The 19,632-nt window shown below is 41.2% G+C and overlaps 1 protein-coding gene across 3 annotated transcripts in view; it reads right to left on the minus strand.

The window, feature by feature from the left end:
- LAMP2 (lysosomal associated membrane protein 2) overlaps positions 1-19,632 on the minus strand; it is a 57,276-nt gene that overhangs the window by 13,649 nt on the left and 23,995 nt on the right. For 2 of the 3 annotated variants that reach the window (XM_040323944.1, XM_040323946.1), the window contains exons 5-8: positions 17,913-18,124; positions 16,373-16,495; positions 15,357-15,411; positions 13,411-13,578 (exon numbers count right to left, since the gene is read on the minus strand). In XM_040323944.1, coding sequence (XP_040179878.1) covers positions 13,411-13,578; positions 15,357-15,411; positions 16,373-16,495; positions 17,913-18,124 — 558 coding nt within the window. Of the gene's footprint in view, positions 1-3,149; positions 5,565-13,410; positions 13,579-15,356; positions 15,412-16,372; positions 16,496-17,912; positions 18,125-19,632 lie in introns of those variants that run through there. The other variant, XM_040323945.1, reaches the window with a different exon arrangement.

The raw sequence follows: 19,632 nt of genomic DNA on the forward strand, positions 1-19,632 counted from the left end.
TTGTTTAATGTCACCAGGCACCAAAAAAAAAAAAAAAAAAAACACGCACATGAAGGCAGGTGGTTATATTCTCTTCCATTAATGGAAGCACCTGCCATGTCTGAGGGTTCCAACAGACAAACATAGCAGTGGCAGTGAAAGGATTGGTGGATGGGTGAGGGCCTGTTTTATAAGAAACCTGTCACTTTGTCCATTCAGATTATCCTCTTAGGCCTCGTACACACGGCCGAGGAACTCGACGTGCCAAACACATGGAGTTCCTCGGCGAGTTCAGCCCTGAAGCCGCCGAGGAGCTCGGCGGGCCGAGAGCTCCCATAGAACAACGAGAAAATAGAGAACATGTTCTCTATTTTCTCGACGAGTTCCTCGGCGGCTCCATCGGGCCGAAAGTGTACACACGACAGAGTTCCTCGGCAGAATCCGGCTCTGACCGAGTTTCTCGCCAAATTCTGCCGAGAAACTCTGTCGTGTGTACGAGGCCTTAAAGTAATCTTTAGTCCTTTGCTTTACTTTTTTACTGTAATTAGAGATTGTGGGGTTTGAGGACCTCTGGAATTTGCAAAAAGTACTGCTGTATTTAAATGAAGGGAAGGTTTCTTGCACATCTAGAAGATAGATAGTCCCCCTATGCTGGATATGGAGGAAGGCTCAGCGGGAAGTTATAGGCCTCTACTTTGGGTATGCAGTAACTAATTGACCAGTGCTGTGAAGAGAGGCCATGGTCTGATAACCTTTATATTGAGCCGACTTTTCACTCCATGTTTTCAAACACAAAAATCATTCCCAAAGGAAGACAATCATTTTGGGACAAGCCCAATCTATAGTTTTAAGGCTTCATGTACACTAGCAGCTCCAAAATGTGAGTTTAGGAGCTTTTGACTTTTTTTCCCCAAAGCTTTGCCAATTACACTTGGAAGTGTAGTCGCTGTAGATCAGACGGACAAGCAAGGAAAATAACAGCATTTTAGCTTGCACATGATTGGATAATAAAATCAGCAGAGCTTCCCATCATTTCAGATCTACCCCTTAGATTTACCGTGACTGCCAAGTGTAGTTTGCACTTGTAGTTCAAAGTGGATTTGCCTTTAGTAAATACCCCCATAGGCTTTAAGCAGCATTTAGGAGCAGTCGCTGTTAGGCAAGGTTCAACCTTCCTCTCCTGAACATGGAATAATTAAGTTCAGAATACGAACGTTTTGACGCAAGTATAAATTGCTGAACAAAACAAGCAACACCTGGTTATATAACAAACCTGGGTCATACTTAAGTATATCCATGCTTTGCACAATTTAACTACAACATACATAGAATGCATGAAGGTAAAAATCCTTAGATCTTTACGACCACGTTAAGGGTTTAGACATTCAAATTGTTTGCCCAAGATTGTTAAAAATAATTTTTTTAGCAAATCTAAACAGTAATTTACAGTATATGATACTAAACCTATGTCCAGTGACAGAGTGTAGGCACTAACCAAGTGATTTATATAACCTTTTAACACCATATACTATATAGCTAATTGTGCTTTGCTGACATTCGCCAACTATTATACTATGGACTGGGTGATTTGAGTTTGCATAGCTTCACTAAAAACTAAATGAAAATTCACCTTGCAAAACCAACATGCTTATTTCTGTTAGTAATCAACCTTAAAGTGTCATGCCACGTACATACGACCGTTTTTAATGACGGGGAAAATGCAATTTTTTTTAAATGGACATTAAAAACCAGTGTGTGTAGGCTCAAGAGCATTTTTCTCAACGTGAAAAATTACCATTAAAAATTTTGAACCAGCTCTAATTTTTCGCTGCGTTTTTCACTTTGTGAAAAACGGTCGTGTGTAGGCTGTAACGACGTGAAAAAAACCCCGCACATGCTCAGAAGCAAGTTATGAGACAGGAGCACTCGTTCTGGTAAAACTAGCATTTGTAATGGAGATAGCACATTCGTCACGCTGTAACAGACTGAAAAGCTTGAAGACTGAAATGCGTGAATCGTCTCTTAAACTTTTACTAACACGAAATCAGCCCAAAGGGTGGTGGCATCTGAATGGAACTTCCCCTTTATAGTGCCGTCGTACGTTACCGTGCTTTGCTCAAGCATTTTTTTTTTAATTATCACGTGTATGCAGGGCTTTTTTTCTCTCAGACAATAGGTGCAGGAACTCCCTCCTTCTGAGTCACCTCTTATGTCCACCCCCTACCCACCTCCAAGCACCATTCATTAGTTTCACCCCCTACCTACCTCTGAGCACCATTCTTTGGTTCCACCCACCTCCAAGCACCATTCCTTTTCTCTACCCCCTACCAACCTCCGAGCACTATTCCTTGGTTCCACTCTCTACCTATTCTACCCCCCCTACCCACCTCTGAGCACTATTCCTTGGTTCCAACCCCTACCAGCCTCCGAGCACCATTCATTGGTTTCAACCCCTACCCACCTCTGAGCACCATTCCTTGGCTGCACTCCTTACCCACCTCCTAGCACCGTTTCTTGGTTCCACCCCCTACCCCACCTCCAAGCACTATTACATACATTCAGAGCTGGAGGTGCCGGAACTGCGTTCCCCGCGTTCCTGCTGAAAAAAAAGCCCTGCGTGTATGCAAGGCAGGCTTGACAAAAATTGCGGCCAAAAAAACGTTGTTTTCTCTAGGACATTAAAAATGATCGTGTGTACGCGGCTTCACAGACCTTTCCTCCCAAGTAGAAAATCCACAAAGATCCCATGCTAATGGTATAAAACTAAAAAAAGGTAAATGATATTTCCAGCTATATGTATAATTTACAGAGCCACTGTTACCTAGTGCACAAAAGAATAAAATAAAAATTAAAGTAATGTCCACTCTACATTAAAACTGAATTCTTGTTTGTGACCTTTATCCAGTCAATACTGCAGGCAAACTGCTACAACAGTCAGTCCACAGAGATATAATAAAGCAATAGTCAGCATTATAACCTTAAGACTTCCAGTACTTGACATCAGATTAATCATCACGGACAAGTAATGCTGCAGCTGTTCAAGAAGCTTTTAAGGTGGATTACTTTTATACACTGCTCATTAAATAGCTACCAAGTAATGTAGACAAACTTGAGCATTAAGTGGAACAAACTGCAAAGGGTTATGGCAATAGCAAATATAAAAACCATGACAAGTGTTTCCACTCAATTTTATTGAAGTTTGGTTAGAATTGTATTCATAAATTGAATTACTTTAATCAGACCAAAAACAGAAAAACATACAAAAATTCTAGATAGAGAGAAAAAAAAATTAGATGTCGAATACCATTGCAGAACACAAAAATCAAGGGCTTTTTATTTTTTGGTGTTAGCAACTTCAAGTAATCAAATATTGCTAAAATATTCAAGATGCAATAATGGTGGTGGTGGCAGGATAATTGCAAATTTATAAAACGCAAGTTATAACCTTTCACATCAAAACAAAAAAGGATTTCAAGCAAATGTTAATTGACCGGCTTCACAGTGTCTGACAATCCGTCCACCCTCCAGTACGAATTCAGGATGGGCAGATTTTCTAACCTGTGACATAGATTTGACCCTCGGTAGAAGTTAGCCAGTGGCCATTTGCCCGTCTTTGTAGGTTTAAAAAGAATTAATAGACTACTTTAACAATTAGGCTGGTGAAAACCCACAAGGACTTTCCACGGTTGCCATCACACCGGTCATTCTCAGAAGGAGAGGGAAGGGAGTAGTATACCAAGGGAGAATGACAAAGGAGTGAAGAGAAGGGATGGCCATAAATCACCAGTGAGGCCTTTTCGTTTGAGGCATGCACAGGTATACCATTTCAAGTTTACTTTAGGTGCACATCTGGGAGACAACTCTATAAAAACAAAAAGATTTAGAACATCCTTCCTTTTTCTATTAGCTGTTATTATAACCTTTGTTATATAAAAATGCACCTTTCCTTTACCACCCTTCTGTATGCTCCACCTTGATAATCATTGCCATTCAGCAAACTCTCCTCCTGTTTGTTTGGATTTTAAGCCCAAACGACCAGTTACAGAAAACAGGATCGGAAGAAGACCCATCAACTGTACCCTGACAACAGTTTCGAGGGGCTGAAATATCAAGAGACAACTCAACAGTCAGCAAGTTTTACAGCTGTGCGGTCATCAAGCTTTATTATTTATATAGCTTATGCTGTTAACACATGGGTCTTTAGTTAGCCTTAAAAATTAAAATGGCAAATTAAAGGCTTTTTAAAAAATATTTTTAAGATTGTTTGTAGTGTGTTAATAAATCTCCCCAAATTATGATGGCTTTCAAGTGAAGGACTCTACCATGTGTTCTTTCTCCACATCTACAGATTTGGTTTAAGAGAACACACAATCAATAGAAATCTACACATCAGTACAATCCGGGTCAATATTGAAATATTACAATACAAGGTATTGTACACAGCTTGTAAGAGAAGAGACTTCTGTAATAGCATGCTGCAGGTACTGTAAACATTAGCAGCCAATCCAAAATGTCATGCAGCAAGACTAATGGTTGGTTGCTATGGGCTACTGCACACCATTGGGCTTTATATCATTAAATAAAGGAAAATAATGCACAGATCCTTAAGAAAACCACAATCATAAGCTAATAACACTAGAGAAATTAGAAGCCTGGAAACTGCCAGACTGCTATGAAAGTATTGCCTTAAAGGGTAACAAACGATGGGACCAAGAAATCATAGCTACCTTTATTATGTGTTCAATACATGCTATTTTTCTGCCCTGAAACTCACAGTCTAAGGGAAATATTTAAAAGCGTTAATTTGGGAGTGTAATGGTCTTCTGTCCTGTGAACAGTGCATTTCGCAGACACATAACACAAGGCTAACATGACCAGGGCACAAACACTGGCTGGGGCAAGCAGGGCTCTGCCTACTGCGAGCCACGGCAGTGTACTTCTGTCTCCTAGGCAGCTGTTTTTACAGTCGCATTATTCAGCGCAACAAAACAGCAGGAGAAGATAATGCAGTGCTTAAATACAACTGAAAATCTTTGAGTGATTTCAGTGCTGGAGCAGATATTTTTTTTAATATAGCTCAACATGTGGAATGGTAGAGAAGTAGATGCAAGACTGAACAACATGGTCTGAAATACATTGATGCACTAGAAAATTCCCTTCTCTTTGCAGATTTAGCAGCATTATAAGTCGTTAAATAGTGAGTACGTGCAGGAAAAAAATAAACCTGCAGCTTCCCAGCTGTTGAGGAATACCAAAGCAGAGTCATGTTCACAAGGCCCAGCACACAGAGAGACTTGTAGCTCCATACTAGTAGTTGGGGTTCTACAAGGGGGTCCAGGCTGCCAAGGTAAATTAGAGGAAGATGCATGTATGTAGATTATAGTTCAGAACTTGCACCTACTTCAAAAAAGAGAAAAGTGCAAATCAGGCCTGAGGAGGGGGCAATTAAATTGTTTGATATCCGGCATAGGTTTTTCTTCTGCCAATTAGGTAAGCAATCACAATAATGACAATTAAGCCTGAAAGTGCAGCACCAACTATGATTGGAATTAAAATGGAGTCGTCGTCGAGGTGACATTCAGAAGCTGTAGATGGGGAAAAAAAAATAAAAAAATGGGTGAAAACGAAAAAAAAATTAAAAAATATAAAATAAAAAGTATGACACTATGGAGTTGATTTACGAAAGGCAAATCCACTCTGCACTACTAGTGCACTTGTAAGTGCAGTCATTGTGGATCACTGTACATCTAAGGGGAAGCTTTGCTGATTTTTATCATCCAATCATGTGCAAGCAAAAAATGCTGTTTTTTATTTTCCTTGCATGTCCCCCTCCGATCTACAGCGACTGCACTTGTAGTGCAAAGTGGATTTTCCTTTCATAAATAACCCCCCTATGTAAAAATGTAAGCCAGGCCTATGACACACAATAACAAAATCATATACACTAGTGTATTCCAAACCAGTTTTAAAGAAAAAAAAAAAAAAAGTGGCTTTTATAGCTCTCTGCCATAGCCGAATGCCAGACAGACAGACAGACAGACATTCTGAAGAGGCAAAGCTCTGGCATTTTCTGGTAGTAAAAGCGCTTGTCAGTTCGCTTGTCTCACACATTCCTACTGGGCAAAGAGGCAGCTTAAAGTATTCGGATAATAGGAATTTGGGGGGGGGGGGGGAGCAGGGAGTGGGCAAGTTTCTGGACAATAGGAGCACAAGCACCACATTTTTTGTATTTATAAGCGACAGTCTCTTGGTGCCTTTATCAATGTATTTGAGGTCTCCTAACAGTCGCAGGTGAAATTGATGCCTTTAAATAAAAATTAAAAAAAAACACACCATGCTCCTACCCTGAAAGTTGGGAAGTGACCGGTACGTGCTCGATTACTCAGTAAAGCTTACAAAAAAGGTCATTCCAATGTTCTTCTGGCCAGATGAAAAAGGGAAAACCATTATAGGATTTAAGGCTCCGTTGGGGGATAATACAAAAATGGTTTTCTACACCTAAACACAATGTAAGCAAACCCTTAACATCAGAGACTTGTAAGTATAAGAAGGTGTGATTTCTGATGAGACCAAGACATCTTATTTTCTCAGTTTATACTGAAATGTGTCAGTCATAAAAAAACTTCACTAGGTGTCTTAATACCAAAAGTAAATGACTACTGCTTTTCTTTTCGTGGATATGATCAATTTAAATATTTGCAATACTGCTAAAAAAGACGGAAGTAACAAGAAATGCTACTTTGATTCTAGAACTTTAAAAAAAAAAAAAAAAGTAATGTTTTTTATTGTGGGGATTTTATGTGATGGACCAACACAACCCGGCACATAATTGTGAAGTGGAATGAAAATAATAAAATGGTTTACATTTTTTTTTTTTACAAATATGTGAAACGTGTGGCGTGCATTTGTATTCAGCCCCCCCTGAGAAAATACTTTGTAGAACCACCTTTTACTGCAATTATAGATGCAAGTCTTTTTTGGGATGTCTCTACCAGCTTTACACATTTAGAGAGGACAATTTTTGCCCATTATTCTTTGAAAGATAGCTCAGGCTCTGTCAGATTGGATGGAGAGCATCCGAAAAGCAATTTTCAAGTCTTGCCACAGATTCTCAATTGGAAATTGTCAACTGACTGGGCCATTCTAATGCAGGAATATGCTTTGATATAAACCATCGGTCTTCAACCTATGGCCCTCCAGTTGTTCAGAAACTACAATTCCTATCAGGCCTAGTCATGTCTGTAAACGTCAGAGTTTTACAATGCCTCATGGGATGTGTAGTTCTGCAACAGTTGGAGGACCGTAGTTTGAGGATCCCCGATCTAAACCATTCCATTGTAGCTCTGGCTGTAGGTTTAGGGTCGTTGTCCTGCTGGAAGGTGAACCTCCGCCCAGTCTCAAGTCTTTTGCATACCAACAGTTTTTTTTCTAAAATTGCCCTGTATTTGGCTCCATCCATCTTCCCATCAACTGACCAGCTTTCCTGTCCCTGCTGAAGAAAAGAATGCCCACAACATGGACAGCACCACTAGGTTTCACAGTGGGGATGGTGTGTTCATGATGATGTGCAGTGTTAGTTTTCCGCCACACATAGCGTTTTGCTTTTAGGCCAAAAAGTTACATTTTGGTCTCATCTGACCACAGCACCTTCTTTCACATGTTTGCCGTGTTCCCCACATAGTTTCTAGCAAACTGCAAATGGGACTTCTTATGGCTTTCTTCTTGCCACTCTTCCATAAAGACCAGATTTGTAGAGTGCACGACCAGAGTTACCATGGGCCTTTTGGCTGCTTCTCCAATTAATACCCTCTTTGGCCAGCCCATCAGTTTAGGTGGATGGCAATGTCTTGGTAGGATTGCAGTTGTGCCCTACTCCTTCCATTTCCAGATGATGGACTGAACAGTGCCCCGTGACATTTTCAAAGCTTGGGATTTTATTTTGATTTTTTTTTTATAACTTAACCTCACTTTAAAGCGGAGGACCGGTAAAAAAAAAAAAAAAAAAAAAAAAAAAAAACAACACAATTGAAAGTCAGCAGCTGCTAACACTGTAGCTGCTGACTTTAAATAAGGACACTTACCTGTCCTAGTCACCAAGCGATGTCAGCCCCCGCCGAGGCCGATCCTCGCAGCTCCAGGCGCCGCCATCCACAGTAAGGGAAACAGGCAGTGAAGCCCTGCGGCTTCACTGCCCGTTTCCTACTGCGCATGTGCGAGCAGCATGGCGCTTTGTGAATGGGCCGGCTGCTTTCTGGGATACACAGTTCCCAGAATGCAGCGCGCCCCATTCACAAGAAGAAACCGAGTGGAGGAGGAAGAGAATCCACCGCGGAAGTGTGTCTCTGTCTCTCTGTCTCTCTGTCTCTCTGTCTCTCTGTCTCTCTGTCTCTCTGTCTCAGAGGAGAGATGTCAGGAGGTATGTTAAGACCCCTGATATCTCACCACCCCCCCCCACCAGGGAAGGAAGCATTGCAAAAAAAAATGACTGAAACATGTGCCACTGTCACATGAGATTTAAAAAAAAAGTATCGGTAATTGGTATCGGCGAGTACTTGATATAAAGTATCGGTACTTGTACTCGGTCCTAAAAAAGTGGTATCGGGACAACCCTACTCAGGTATTTGTAAATGATTTTGAAAAACATTTATAATTTTCCTTCGACTTCACAATTATGTGCCCCTTGTGTTGGTCTATTACATAAAATACATTTACTTTTTTGGTTGTTGCTTGACAAAATATGAATACTTTTCCAAGGCACTGTATTCCAGTTGGCTTACTTTTTTCAAAGTCCTAGTCTGCTGATGCACAACCTATCCTGTAGATTAATGCCTAGGCTTCCTTTTATCAGCAGTTGGTGATAATTTTCTTCAGCGATTATAAGGAGTGTGGTTTCTAGAAAGATTACTTTAACGTGCTGCAGCAAGTAAATCATTTATAGCTCAGTGCACTAAAATAATCTAAACATCATGCGGGGTAAGATTATGTAAAATGAAGGTTTGTCCTTAAAGAGGAAGTAAACCCTCTGCAAAAAAAAAAAAAACACCCTGTAAGACAAAGGCATAATGAGCTAGTATGCATAGCACTTGATACCAAACATGTCATGCTTCAAAATTGTGCCTGCTCGTGGAATGGCAACAAACTTTTACCCTTAAAACTCCCTATAGGCTTTTTTAAAAATTTCTACAGGTTACCAATTTTGAGTTAGAGGAGGTCTAGGGCTAGAATCGTTGCTCCCGCTCCAACAATCGTGCCGATACCTCACATGTGTGGTTTGAACACCGTTTTCATATGCGGGTGTTAATCGCATTCGCTTTTGATCGCACAAAAAAAAAAAAATTAAGTCTCCATTAAGAGCCATTAGGCGGACGCGACGTCAAACGTCGCTTCCGCCCTCCCATGCCATGAAGCTGAGCGGGGGCCATCTCCCCCTCAATTGGCAGTTGGGCATCAACTGGAGAAGGACGCAATTGTCTCAGCTTTTACCAGCAGGTCCAGTAAGCGGCGAAGACGACCGGAGTGTGACGGGAGGGGGGTGGGCACCTCTCCCACCGCCGATAAAATCCGCCGGACACCACAAAGAAAAAACGCATGGCGTTCCTGAAAAAAGCAGGGTTATGGAAGCTAGCTGTTGCCATAACCTCGGTATTTTGTGTCAAACTACTGACGTATGGGTACATTGTTTTGCGTGAAGTGGTTAACCACTTGCCAGCGCAGGACGATGCAAGCCGGCACAATGGCACGGCTGCGCAAATAGGCGTACCTATACGTCCCCTTTAAATTGCGGGCTAGTGAGCGCGCGTGCCCCGTGAACTCTATGTCCGCCGGTGGCCCCCGATCGTGACATGGAGAGACAGAACGGGGAGATGCTCAAATATCAACAAAAGAAAGCTCTATCTGCAAAAAAAAAAAAAAAAAAAGAAGGACGTTGACAATCTTGTTTGGGAACATCACATGACCGCGCAATTGTCAGTTAAAGCGGCGCAGTGCCGTATCGCAAAAAGTGCTCTGGTCAGGAAGGGGGTAAATCCTTCCAGGGCTGAAGTGGTTAAAGGAGCACACACTAAAGCTGTGCCATCTTGTGGACAAGAGAAGAACTGCACATCCCAAACAAAAACCATATATAGCCAAAAACAAGACCGAAAACAAATTATTTTCTTTAGTATAGTGGGTGGGGGGGGGGGGGGAGGCCCTGTCAGATTCCAATTTCTATGCGTGTTAGTTACAGGGTCTCTTTCACTTCCTGCCTGGCCATACATGGTCAGCGGGACATGCAATGAGAGGAAAGCTCTTGAACAGAGATATTATTAACAAGGACTTTTTATTCATAACTATTTGGGTAACTCTGCCACCTTCAGGTCAAGGTACACTGATCCTCACCCAGGCATAACCTCTCCTAGCCAAGCCTCAATTTTGTAGCAAGTGAAGGAGGGACAGACAAGAGGGAAGGGATCTCCATGTCCTTCGATATACTTCAAGAAAGTATTTTTGTTTACCTGTAAATCCTAATTTCTTAATCGTGCATCACAAAACACAGAAGACTTCAATACTCATTATTTGGGATGATCCAAAGCACTGTAAAAGTGGGGTGGGCAACACACTGACAAACCTAAACACCCAAAAACAGAACAGGGGAGAACCATACTACAAAGCCACCTACAAGACCTTCCACCAAAATCTGAAGTCCACAGGATGCACAAACTTCTACCTGGTGGAGCCTTGCAAACGGATCGAAGCTCGATTCTGAATCACCCCGAAGGCACCGATACTCCTGGCCTTAGCATTGAGCTGATGAAGCCACCTAGAAATAGTGGATTGACAAGCAGCCTTACCCACCACTCCTAAACCCCCTCAAATAAGCTGCTTGCAGGACTTTTTTTTACGTCCTGCCAGGGCAGTTCCTAAGTGTGAAAGCCCGAGGGCACCACACTGGGATTGCAGAGAAGGCATTTTTCAGGCGCTATTTTTAGTACTAAAGCGCCTGAAAAAGGCTGAAAGGGGTCTAATAGACGAGGCCAAGCTAAATAGAGTTACGCATGGGGAGGATGGTGATTGAGGGGGATTTCTGCCTTTTTAGCAGCATAGCTCAAGTAGTCATGAATATGAAGTCTTCCATGTCCTGTGATGTACAAGAAAATCTGACAAGAATTCTAATTATTCCAGAACTTATGGCTTGACAAACTTTAAAAAGAGAACAAAATAAAAATGGACAAACTACAAAAGTACTAACACAATATAGTAATTGTTAAACCTCAAAAACATAGGTAGGATTTTGTGTAATGCCTAGTACACACGTACGGGTTTCCCGGCTGGCTTTTTACCGCCGGGAAAACCGAGAACCTGCTCGGTTACATTTTCCCCCTACACACGGCCAGGTTTCCTGACAGGAAAATTGCCATGAGAGCTTTGATCGGGAAACCCGGCCGTGTGTATGCTCCACTGCAGTCTTTTCCCATAGGAAAACTGCCGGCTTAAAAAAAAAAAAAAATCACCCCCCCCCCCCCCCCTAAAGTACTGACACATGCTAGGAAAAAAAAAAAAAAAAAAAAAAAAGAATCTTTGAACTCCCCATAAATATATATATATATATATATATATATATATATATCCATCCAGGACTGCAGAAAGCAGTGGCTGTCCTAATGGAGACAAAAGTCAGAAACGACTTATGGCAGCAAGAATGTCCTGTATCTCAACACTACTTTGTCCCTATGCAAAACCGGAAAAGGTTCCATTCAGGATAAAGCCGCCAGTTCAGACAGACACTCGCCTCAGAGCCGATGGTTGAAAATACCACCATCTTGTGAGAGTAGAGAGAAAAATGTTTTAACAGCGGTTTCTGAAGCACAGAGAGAACCAGTTCTGCTGAGAGTCTGAGCCAGCCCCTCCCCTGTGAGGCTAGAGGCGCAGCGAGCAGAGAGTTGGTGACTGACAGTACACCGCTCTCTACTCAGAGCAGAGAGGAGAACTGAGCGATCAGCAGTATTTGATTGCTCCGTTCTCACTGCAGAGTCAACGGGGAAAGATGCAGCATAGGATCGATGCTGCATCCACCTAGGCAAATAAAAAACACCTTTTTATAATAAGTCCATACTTCCTGCAAAACCTTTCATACTGGTAACTGGTGGAAAACAGGGAATTTTAAAAAAGGCACACAGCAAACCGTATTTGGGGTAGCTCCCAAAGCTCTTCCTAACCATTTTACTCAAAGGGAGCGTTAGTGGTAAAGCGGTGGAAAAATGACAGGGTAAGCTCGAAGGCGATGCCAACAGCTCTAGACATGGAAAGTACCGTATTTATCGGCGTATACCGTGCACTATTTTGCCCTGAAAATCAGGGCAAAATCGTGGGTGCGTGATATACGCCGATACCCGCCATGAGTTTGAATACTGCGCCCGCATATAGCGAGCGCAGTAGACTCGTGAATCTTCGGCCAGTCTCGGCGCCTCTCGTACTGACGTCCTGAGCGTACAGGACGTTAGTGCGAGAGGCGCCCGAGCCTGCCCGAAGATTCACGAGTGTACTGCGCTCACTATATGCGGGCGCAGTATTCAAAGTCGTGGCGTGAAACGAGCGGGAGGACGCCGCCGAAGACGGACGCCCGACCCGCCGAAGACGGACGCCCGACCCGCCGAAGAGGACACCCGAAGCCGCAGAAGGAAGCCGGACCCGACGAGGCCGCAGATGGACGCCGCGCAAGCCATCAAAACTAAGTACAAAAAAACAAAAAATCTTTGGGTGCGCGGTATACGCCAGAGCGCGTTATACCGCGATAAATACGGTACCCTCTAGCTAAATTTATACCAGAACAGAGTCTAAAAAACACCCTGCGTGAAGTCAGTACTCGGGTCTCTTCCAGGTCCGGACATGGCACACTAAAAGTCAGGCTAAGGACAGCTGCGCCAGATACCTGCAATCGAAGCGGCAAGCTGAAGCAAAAAAAAAAAAAGGGAGGACTTTGTTCAAGAAAATAAAAATCTTGAATAGTAAGAAAGAATGCTGGTAAAAATAGTTTAGTCTTCCACATAGCAGAGCTGTTCATCCTCCTAAGATACTAGCAAAAAAACGGAGGTAGGACGTTTATGCCAGGCTTGCCTACAGTTTGGCTTCACGTCCAATCCTCCTGTAGGTTACACTACTTGAAGCGAAAACATTTCTGTCCCTAAATGGATAAGAATTGAAAGCAGTCTTTGATGGTGTTAGAACTTTAGAAATGTCTTCAACTCTACAGCCACAGACATCATTGCCCCAAAGTAGAAAAATATATACTTTCCAGACTCCTCCGGGGGGAAGGGGAGTGCAAAGTAAACAAGTGAGAAGAACCTTAACCGGTTCTCTATAAATGCAGCATAAAAGTGTGAAAAACACTTGTTCAGACTAGTGTCACATTAGAATAAAAATAAAAAAGAAGCCACAGTATGCACACATTCTTACCTGTGCCAAATGTCCCATTCTTCAGATTGAAAGGCTGGACTCTCACGTCAAACGTATTAATGTAGAGGTCTTCCGAGACGGTGATAAGCTGCTCCTTGCGACACAGGTAAGAGTTACCCAATGATGCTTCCCATAAACTCAGATTCAAATTGGTTTTAGAAGAAAAGTCTAAAAAAGCAAAACATTACAAATAAATACACATGGATTTTTTTTGGAGTACAGCTGCTTAATGAGGCACGACCAATAAATCAGGTAAAGTGAGGAAACGTGGTCACTGTATGAAAAAATAGAAAACCATTTTGTGAATTATCTGACTTTTTTTTTTTTTTTTTTTATTAATTTTTACCAGTAACTGCAAGCACTGAATTCAAATTTAAGCCCAGCTGAACCCCATTACTTGATGCAGTAAAAGCTGCATATACAGCAATTGCCTCTTCTACTTTAAAGCGGAATTTTAGCAATTGTTTCATCTTTCCATCTATGAAATTTTCTGCCCTTTGCCGTTTTAACTTTGGATAGTGAAACTTGTTTTTTCCTGCCAGTAAATGCCTTACACGGACCACTTGTTGGTAAAAAAAAAAAAAAAAAAAAAAAGGGTTACGACTTCACGCACAGATCTCACTCTCATGAGAGTTTGCCAGAAAGGGAGGGGACAAGTCATAAGAGGGCCAATGAGAGCTGCAGTCATGCCTTGTGTAAATCAAGGAAGTGAACAGGAAGCACCTTCAGCTGCTTACAGTTAAAGTGTTTGCAGCCAGACTCCGTGTGGGAGAATTTCTGCAGCATATTTGGCAAGTACAGAATCACAGTATATATAATATGCAAAGTGGTTGGAGGGAATCTTCGGAATGGCAAAGATTCTTTTATTACAAATTATGCGAGCAGACTGCAGTTCCTTTTTAACTAAAAACCCTGTAATGACCGCACCAAGAGAGTCTCACACAAGAAGCAGCCCATCTGTCCAATACATTACATAGGGAGCAAAAGTAATGTCCATTAGAGTAGTGCTCATTAGGTGTGTCGAACCACAGAAGACCCATGGGTGCAAGAGCCCCGGTCTGGTCAGACATATGCACCCTGACTATCACAATAATAAAATTAGGAGGGTTCAAATGGAATTTCATTATAAATTACTTATGTAATAAAGCCATTTGTGGGAAAGAGTATAAATGGCAAGCGATTATAGCGTGGTGATTACACCAATCACACATTTAGCTTGCACTTCTGATTTGGGAGATCTGATCTTCTTACACGTTTCTGCCATGCCTTTCAAACAGGCAAAACGAGTGAGCAATTATGAAAATAAAAATAAATGGCTAGTAAAGACTGGCAATACTAGCTATAATTCTCATGCAAACAAAGTTTACAGGTTGGCGGGGAAAATTATCTAGTGGCTTGATATCTTTCAAACATGACACTGTTAAGATATCCTTCTGCTGTATCCCCCCCCCCCCCCCATTTACAAAAATTTAAATAAAATCCAAATAAGGATTGGAAACCCTTTAAAGTGAAATATGGCAATAATATAAAGAACATACAAGTTGCATTGGTATGCATCAGCTGTATGGACTCCGTTACGCAACCGAGTTTGACAGGTGCACAAGGACGGGTGCACGGACCCGAGGCAGAGCCTACTAAACTCTGCATGTTTCTCATGGCCAAGCTCCTGTGTGAATGAGCCCCAATTCTTTCACTGCCACATCAGGGGTGTTAAAAAGGGAAGAATCTGGACTCAGAAGTGCAGGATTTGGCCACCTATACAGGCCGATCCTTCCCTGCTCTTTACAAGTGATGCTCAAATCAGGCCAAGCAATGGTTCTAGAGAATCAGGCTAAAGATTATATATTTGTATTTAGCTGGTTAATATCAAGAAAAAAAAAAAAAAAAAAAAAAAAGGACAGATACAACCAATTACAAAATCCTGTATAAAAAGTAAAGCTTTGTACCTGAACCATTGAACAGGGTCACGTTAACTTCTTGAAGGTGGAAGTTCTTTTCTTTCTAGATTTGGAATAATAAAACAATCAGTATCGCACAGCAAAGGTTTAAAGCGGAGTTCCGGCCACAATTTCACTTTTTAAATATAAATACCCCTGTAATACACAAGCTTAATGTATTCTAGTAAAGTTAGTCTGTAAACTAAGGTCCGTTTTGTTAGGTTGTTACAGCATTTAGACACTTTATAAAATAGAAATTGACTGTGGCCATCTTAAGTGTGGGCATCATGAAGCCAGACTGTATGACTTCCTGGATTTCAGCCTTGCAGATCTCGCACATGCTCAGTGCTGCACAAGCAGTGTCAGATCAGGTTTCAGCACCTGTACTGTCCAAGTCACATGATTCTTTGAGACTGGGGAGTGCACAGACTCCTGCAAAGTTACACCCACTACATTCCCAGGAGTCTGTGCGGTGTAGGTTAGGAAGCATTAAGCACCTAGGTGCAGCAAGTGGGAAGATTAACTATTCTGCCTAGCAACAACACTTTGAAGGCATCTAAAAAAAAAAAAAATGACATTTTTTTAAAACTACTGATGTAATGTTATATTTATGGGTGGAACTCCACTTTAAGTCCAACTGAAGCTTCCAGTTAAATTATGTAAATAAGGGGTGCTAAAAAAAAAAAAAAAAAAAAAAAAGTCCCTAAATTTGTTTTTGTTCATCATCGCCAGTTACAGTGATTGACCACCCCCCCCCCCCCCCCCCACTACTGCACTCTCCACAAAACATCATACAACCAATATATGGGGTCTTGTGATAGTAACTAGAACCTTTTATTCTGCTGGAAGCGTTATGCTCAAATGCATTTTTAAGAGAGCATAGTGGTAGTTAAATATAACCTCATTAAAAACTAGAGAGAAAATGTATATTTTAAAAATATTTGAAAGTAGTAAAAATCATCTAAAAACGAGTACACAAAAAAAAAAAAAAAAACAAGACAAAAAAAAGACGCGCAAACACTTACGATGAAAAAGAGAAATTCTACAACTGTGGTGCCGTTAGTCAGTCTCAATAGAGCAGTCTCATTTCCGCAGGTTCCGGAACTGTTGGTGTTGATAGGATCAATGTTAAGTGCAGTCCAAACATTCTAAAATAGAAAAAGATCCACCGTTAATAAATGAACATGCAAGAGACAGAGCAGATCTACTCCACATACCTCTTCAAATGCAAAAATTCTGATTGCGCAACTGTGCAAAAAGTGGCATGGCTAGAGATACCCCCAGATTTCAGCAGGCATCCTCTGCCTATTATTGTCCAAAACTAGTTTAGCAGACTGACAGTCTGTTGTGCATGTGCACATGCATTGGAGAGGGACATTGACTGGCGCAGACAGAACCTGGAAGAGCTGGACATGGCAACTAATCATAGCCTCAGCTTGTACTGTTAACGTTTGAAAAGAAAAGAAAGAAGCCGATTGGTTACCATGCACAACTGCTCCAGTATTGATAAACTCCTCTTGTAATATTCAAAATCAAAGGCACACATGGCCATTTCCTCCAACAAATGTGGAGCAGATTGAGATTTTGATGCCTGAACAGTGTGCGTTATAAATGTTCAAATCAAAGGCCAAGTCCACCTTTTGCAAAATTCAACACATCACCATTTTCAGAAAAAAAAAAAAAAAAAAAAATTTGAATTTACCATTTATTTTTTTCGCACGGCAAAGCATTGCATCAATGATCTCTGAATCTCGGGTGCAATGCACAGGCTCCTCCAGCTACACATCCATACCAAGGTACGGTTACTAAGCTGGAGGAAGTGTCAAACTATAAATGGGGCAACACTGCATTTGTGTTCCACCGATAAGTTGCCCCTCTCCTGCGGTGGCAGATGGGACTTTAGTTTCTTCACATATTTCTAGGAATTGATGCAGTTGTGCAAAACTTTTTCTAAATTGTAGAACGGTAGGCAGCTTGGCACCATGTTACACCCAAAATATTGGTGTAATGGTCTTAAAAAAAAAAAAAAAAAAAAAAAAAAAAGTAAACTTAGCCTTTACTGCCCAGTCCACCACACACACACACCAATCCTGGGACTGTGTTTTGGAAACAACACGGAGTCTGGCTGGTTGATCGAGCAGGTGGGTCATGACTAGGGTTCTGGGCCCCAGACTCCCAAGGAGTCCAGACGTGCAAGGGAGAAGCATGCATGTCTGCATGCTATAGTCAGTGGGCCCAAAGCTGTGGACTGAGCAGCACGGAAGCTGAGAGGAGGTACAGTGATTGTACGGGAACTTTGGTACATGACCAAGAGGGCTGAAGCATTAGCCTAAGCGGCAGTATTGCTTAAGAGAGCCAGGTGGCTTGGAATTTTTGGTTTATTACTTTACTGCTGTAGCAACTTGAAACCCCCTGCGTGGGAATTCTCGTTGGACGTTTTTTCCTTTAATAAAAGTGGGCCAACAAGCCCTTAAAAAGCACAACTGGCATGGACTCTGCTCACTGGTATGCGCTACACAGAATATCTCTTTTCTTTTTTTTTTTAAAGCCAGCATTTAAATTTACCTTTCCTTCAACCAGCAGTGAAGCATTGAGCTGCAGACCCATGGAAGCCAGCAAACATGTCTCTGTACCATTTAAAACAGTATAGTTGCCAACAGAGGGTTTGTCTACAGGTTTGGTGGTTGGCTGTGGGGTCGTTGTTGTGCTTGGTATAGTTGTACTGTGCGTAGTTGGCGATTGTGTTGTAGAAGGTAGGTCAGCACTGCAAGTAAAATCTGAAAATAAAAAAAACACAATATAAAAAGATGCTGAATTACTCTGCATTCTCCGCTCATCCTATAGGATGCAATATAACAATATTATTATTCCACAAGATTTATATAGCGCCAACAGTTTGCGCAGCACTTTACAACAGAACATACAAGCACAAAAATATAGCAAACACCACTAAGCTTTTTGCACATTCAAAAAGGTACCAATAGTTTCCAAATAGCTTCCAGTAATCTACCTCTAATGTGTGTTCTTACACATTTCCTACACCAAGTAATACAAATAAGTTGTGACAATTCCCTTAAATCCACCTCTGTGCTCCAGCCACGTGCCAGAACTTCGCGAGGTACACTCACTATCCAATAATGACCCATTTCTTAGAAAGGTTAAAAATCTAGTAGACCCCCTTTAGGAACGCTCTCAGCAGAGAAAAAGACTAGAATGAGAAACAAAAGATGGTGGGATATAAAATATGCAGTTCACCTTCCAAGACTACAGCCGCAATATAAAAAAAAAAAAAAAACATAACTTTTCAAATTATAGCTTATAGGAGTAGAGCTGTGAAACCCACTGACTCTGTTTTATAAAATGCAGTTAGGTCTCAGTTCTGATTAAAGCAGGAGTAGAGGTACACTGAATGGAAATGTTGGTGCTGAAAACTAAAAATGGTTAAAAAAAAAAAGTGTGTGTGTGTGTGTGTGTATATATATATATTTTTTTTTTTACTTTTTAATCATAAAGGAGAGTGAAAATGTGTTTGAAAAAGTCAACTGTGTTTACTCTTTTTAAATCATAAATAGCAATGAATTTGAATTTACTGTCAGCCATTATTGGCACCTTTAGCGCAAGAAAAAAAAAATATGTATCAATTCTATGCATGTCTTCACAATAGTCTGTTGCGCTTCTGTTGTGTTAAAAATCCTGCATTTTAGGCCAGTTAAAATAACCCTGCACAAAAAAAAAAAAAAAAAAAAACACACCACGCACATCCCCATTAAAAACGCAGCAAGCATGCATCAATAACGCACCCATGTTGCATTTTAGATGCGTTTGAGTCACATGACCTATGAAAAACACACCATGCGTTTTCCGCGCCATTATGGACAATGCAGAAAACACTTTTTGGGCAATGTTTCAGCGGTCAAAATTTCGGTGCACCTCTTATCAGGAGAAAGTCACATTCTGGCCAGTTTGTCATTTTTTTCCCCCCTAGTTGTGAATGTTGTACAACAGGTACAGTTGGGGAATTTTTTTTATTAAATGCAGTTTAGCTTTAAAGAAACTAAATGCATCATTTAAAAAAAAAAAAAAAAAAAAAAAAAAAAAAAAAGTAGTGAATATATTGCGCTAAACTCTAAAGAAAAATTATTATTTTAGGCAGCCAACACAACAAAGGATAATTGTATAGGGAATCGAAAATATAGGCGCCACATTATATTTTCTAAATGCATCATTGTCAATATAAATTTAACATAACACTCATGCATTTATCAGTGTTAAATTCCAGTACTAC

The sequence above is a fragment of the Rana temporaria genome, chromosome 9 (genome assembly GCF_905171775.1).
Source record: "Rana temporaria chromosome 9, aRanTem1.1, whole genome shotgun sequence".
NCBI classification, from domain to species: domain Eukaryota; kingdom Metazoa; phylum Chordata; class Amphibia; order Anura; family Ranidae; genus Rana; species Rana temporaria.